Genomic DNA, 3612 nt, shown 5'->3' with positions numbered 1-3612 from the left:
TCCCACTCCTCGCCCGCCTCTACAACAGGCGCGTGCTTAGGGTCCAACCACGCATATCTGAACCCCTACTACGTAAGCCCGTCGCACGTCTGCGGTCAAACCGGCATTACGTTCTCCCTTGTACTATCATTTTTCATTATTGAATTTTGCTTTTAAGACTGCTTCAAGCTGTGTTAGTTAACACATTAAAAATCTTTCTAATACTTTAAACAAATTTATAGGCTGCTTTACAGTATATGAACGTGGTTCGACCTTTAATTTTTGCTCACTTCACTATAAAAGCTACCTACGATGATTTTTTTAATAATGCTAATAAGTTATTTTTGGGGTTATAACAGTTTAGATAGATTTAATATTCGATAGCGTAAGTTCTATTTAGTTGAATTGAATTGCATTTGAGACCGTGAATGTTGAATGAATATAGCCGAACATAGTGTAGTGGGCAAAAGGCTCTTAAAGGGGCGGGACAAAAAGGGTCAAAAGGCCGAAAGCGGAAAAAGCATAAATAAATTACAGTAAGAAAAAAAATCCTTAAGATTTACTAAACAACATTAATCTTTGTAAAAGTGTTTTATGACATATTCACCTTCGTAGGCACTGCCGGCGCCGTCGTTGATGTTGTCTGACATAATCTCATGTTCCTCTGCACCGTGCTCCATAAACACGTCCTACAATTTAATAAATATACAGTTTTTTTATTATTTTCTATAGTAGAAGGAGGCAAACGAGCAGCAGATTGCGAAATGTAACCTTATTGGGTGTATGTTTGTAGTGCAGGCTGATCTTGCTGAGCTCGTGGTCGAGGTGCGCCAGTCGCGAGGCGTGCGCCGCCGCGCCCCCCGCGCCGCCCGCCGCGCCCGCCCCGCCCGCCTCGCCCGCCTCGCTGCCCGCCGCCTCGCTGCCCTCGCCCGCCTGCTAACAAACTTCATTACCATATCCGATACATAATTTAACTATCCTAAACTTATATATTTACACAATTATATGTATATTCTAATGTGTCAAGTTTGTATAGCAACGTATAAGGCGTTCCGTTGCAAGTAAAAAAATGTAAACTACCCACAGAAAATGTGCAGGGTTCTCAAGCCAAAAGGTTTAAGAACCCAAATTAAAAGATAAAGAAAATGTATTCAATACATTTGGAGTATGGTGACGTAAACAGTGACATACCTTATGCGTGGGCATGGCGTGCATGGCGCGCTGCGTGGGCGACAGCATAGGACTGTACTCCAGCGGCGACTGCGGCGACACCGGTCCCTAAGCACAACACAACATAATACGTCATCTCGGTTACGTGCATGTAAGTTTGTATGTGTGAGAGAGATTAGTGTATTTTAAACTCACGCTGTTCGATATAGAGGAGAGTTTCTGCTGCAGCGAGAGCATGTACTCGTACGACTGGCTCTTGTTGGGCGTACTCGGCTGCGACGACCCTGTAGAGTTCACGTTCATCATTCCTGTACATAAAGTCTTATGTCTTATATACTGTTAGAGATTTTATTTAGTAAAATGTTAATAAACGGCATATCACCGGCTCCATCGACGTCTACAGCCCTGCGCGCGAGCGTGTGGTGCGCGTGGTGGGCGTGCGCGGCGCGGTGCAGCGGCCCCGCCCCCACCAGCGACAGCGCGGGCCCGCCCACACCGAACTTCTGCCCGCCTATGAGATTCTGACCGCCAACGCCTAAGTTTTGAGTTGCTAGACCTGTTACACAATTACATTAACGTAACACTGTAACTTTACACATCGTTTACAAATATAAACATTATTATTATTGTCGTAGTATACCTAAGTTTTGTCCAAGATTCTGCCCCATGAGGTTTTGGTTGAGCGCCAGGTTATGTGCGGCGAGCTGGTGCTGCAGCATGGGCGCGCCCAGCCCCAGTCCCAGCGCGAAACCCCCGCCCAGCGTCGGCGCGCCCAGCGGACACACAGACCCCTGCAGGGCTTGTTGCTGAGCTGAAGAGGCAACGACCATACAATTGTAAACTTTAGAAATTAAAACAAGATGTTTTACGCTGAGTATCCTTTTGACCAATTTTGTCAATAACTTCAGTCACATAGTAAGTTTAATAATATAACTAAATCCAAAAATTAGGACAAACATGTACATTTGGCACATTTGATGGTCCTTCGAGTTGGAGGAACAAGGTAGTTTCATAAGTGATTTCTTTATTAAAAAAAAAACTGTGTGTCCAAGTGCCTGTATTCGTAAAAACACAATAATTACTAAAGGAATACGAAATTTAATACATTTATATTAAACCTAACAAGTGATATTAGTGCATTCAAGTTAGTATAACATGCTTAACACTAGTGCTTTAACTGAATACAAATTGTGATTTACATATAATTACATAACAAAAATATTAACAAAGCCATACTAAACACTAGAGCTGACATTTTATTGCTTTACGATGATTGAATTTATAGTAAGCGGCTATACTATGCACCTACATTTTTACAACTGAAATTTTGATACCGAATCAAATTTATTAGATAAAATTTTGAGTTCTCCGAATGTTCAATTGTATTACCTATGAAGTCGTTAGCTGTGGCCGCGCAAGCCAGCACTGGCTGGTAGTACTTCTGCGGCGCGAAGTGCGCCGGCAGCCGCGCGCCCGCCGCGCCGCACGCTGCGCACACGCAACGCACACATAACACGCAATGCTATGCAAGAATATTAAAAACCTCGCCAGGAGAAGCCTTCATCGCATAAACCCTTAAATGCATGATGATGTATTTATACATCAGTCTTTTCTTCATTACCCAATAGACTATTTTAAAAAGCATTTTTTTTCCCTTAATCTATGTTCAATTTACTACCCGTTTCAATTTATGGTATTTAAAAAGAAAAATCGTCGTAATCTTAACATTCTAAGCGTGAATTTTTCCGCTAAGCGAGGTTTTTCATACTCACGGTCGGGTATTGTTATACATAGAATGGACATTCGTTAATTATAATTTATTTACTCTCATACAAAGTTAAGAATTAGTCCATTCTAAGCTGAAAATGGTATATGTGACAACAAATAAGAAATAAACTATGCAGTGCTGTAAATTGTTAAAAAGTCAGCATACAAAAGAAACAGAGTGCTTTTTATTCCACTCTATGACATGCAACATAAACATAACAAATTTAAAAACAATGAAATCTATAAGGCACCGAAATATCTCGCGCCGGATTGTTTTTTTTTTAGGTTTTTATCGAGTATAGTCAAATTCCATTGCAATGTGATTGAACGTAAATGTACAAAATCCGTGCATATGTGTCAGTATGTTCGTGTGTCATACCGGGCTGCGCATTGGTGAGCAGGTTGGTGTGCAGCGCGAGCTCGGGCTGCGGGTACTGCGGCTGGTTCAGCAGCCCCAGCAGGTTGGGACCCGTCAGGTTCTGCTGCTGACTGCAATACCATACCACTTCAATGTTCTCACTGTACTTTTAAAATAAGTGCAAAAGGTACAATAATCCACTCACTTCATAATATTCTGCTTCAACAACATCCTCTGTATGTTCTCCGCATTGGGTAGGGCATCTGTTAAGTTGGGTGTGGGCACGAGCGCGGGCTGGGCGAAGGGCAGCCGACTTAGGCCCACAGGGTCGGCCAACG

The 3612-nt window shown here is 42.5% G+C and overlaps 1 protein-coding gene across 1 annotated transcript in view; it reads right to left on the bottom strand.

Annotated features, from left to right (window-relative positions):
* Window position 1: 1 nt before the first annotated feature.
* Window positions 2-3612, bottom strand: part of LOC106111271 (serine/threonine-protein kinase WNK1-like) — a 33246-nt gene continuing 29635 nt past the window's right edge. Inside the window, exons 21-30 of the mRNA XM_013293297.1 lie at window positions 3480-3612; window positions 3296-3405; window positions 2539-2637; window positions 1790-1960; window positions 1532-1705; window positions 1345-1457; window positions 1171-1257; window positions 751-915; window positions 587-668; window positions 2-89 (exon numbers count right to left, since the gene is read on the bottom strand). Coding sequence (XP_013148751.1) covers window positions 37-89; window positions 587-668; window positions 751-915; window positions 1171-1257; window positions 1345-1457; window positions 1532-1705; window positions 1790-1960; window positions 2539-2637; window positions 3296-3405; window positions 3480-3612 — 1187 coding nt within the window. The 3' untranslated portion in view covers window positions 2-36. The remainder of the gene's footprint in view (window positions 90-586; window positions 669-750; window positions 916-1170; window positions 1258-1344; window positions 1458-1531; window positions 1706-1789; window positions 1961-2538; window positions 2638-3295; window positions 3406-3479) is intronic.

This window comes from Papilio polytes, unplaced genomic scaffold (genome assembly GCF_000836215.1).
Source record: "Papilio polytes unplaced genomic scaffold, Ppol_1.0 DF824169.1, whole genome shotgun sequence".
NCBI lineage: Eukaryota > Metazoa > Arthropoda > Insecta > Lepidoptera > Papilionidae > Papilio > Papilio polytes.
Note: the sequence above shows the minus strand (reverse complement) of the source record. Positions and strands in the feature narration are given on the sequence as shown.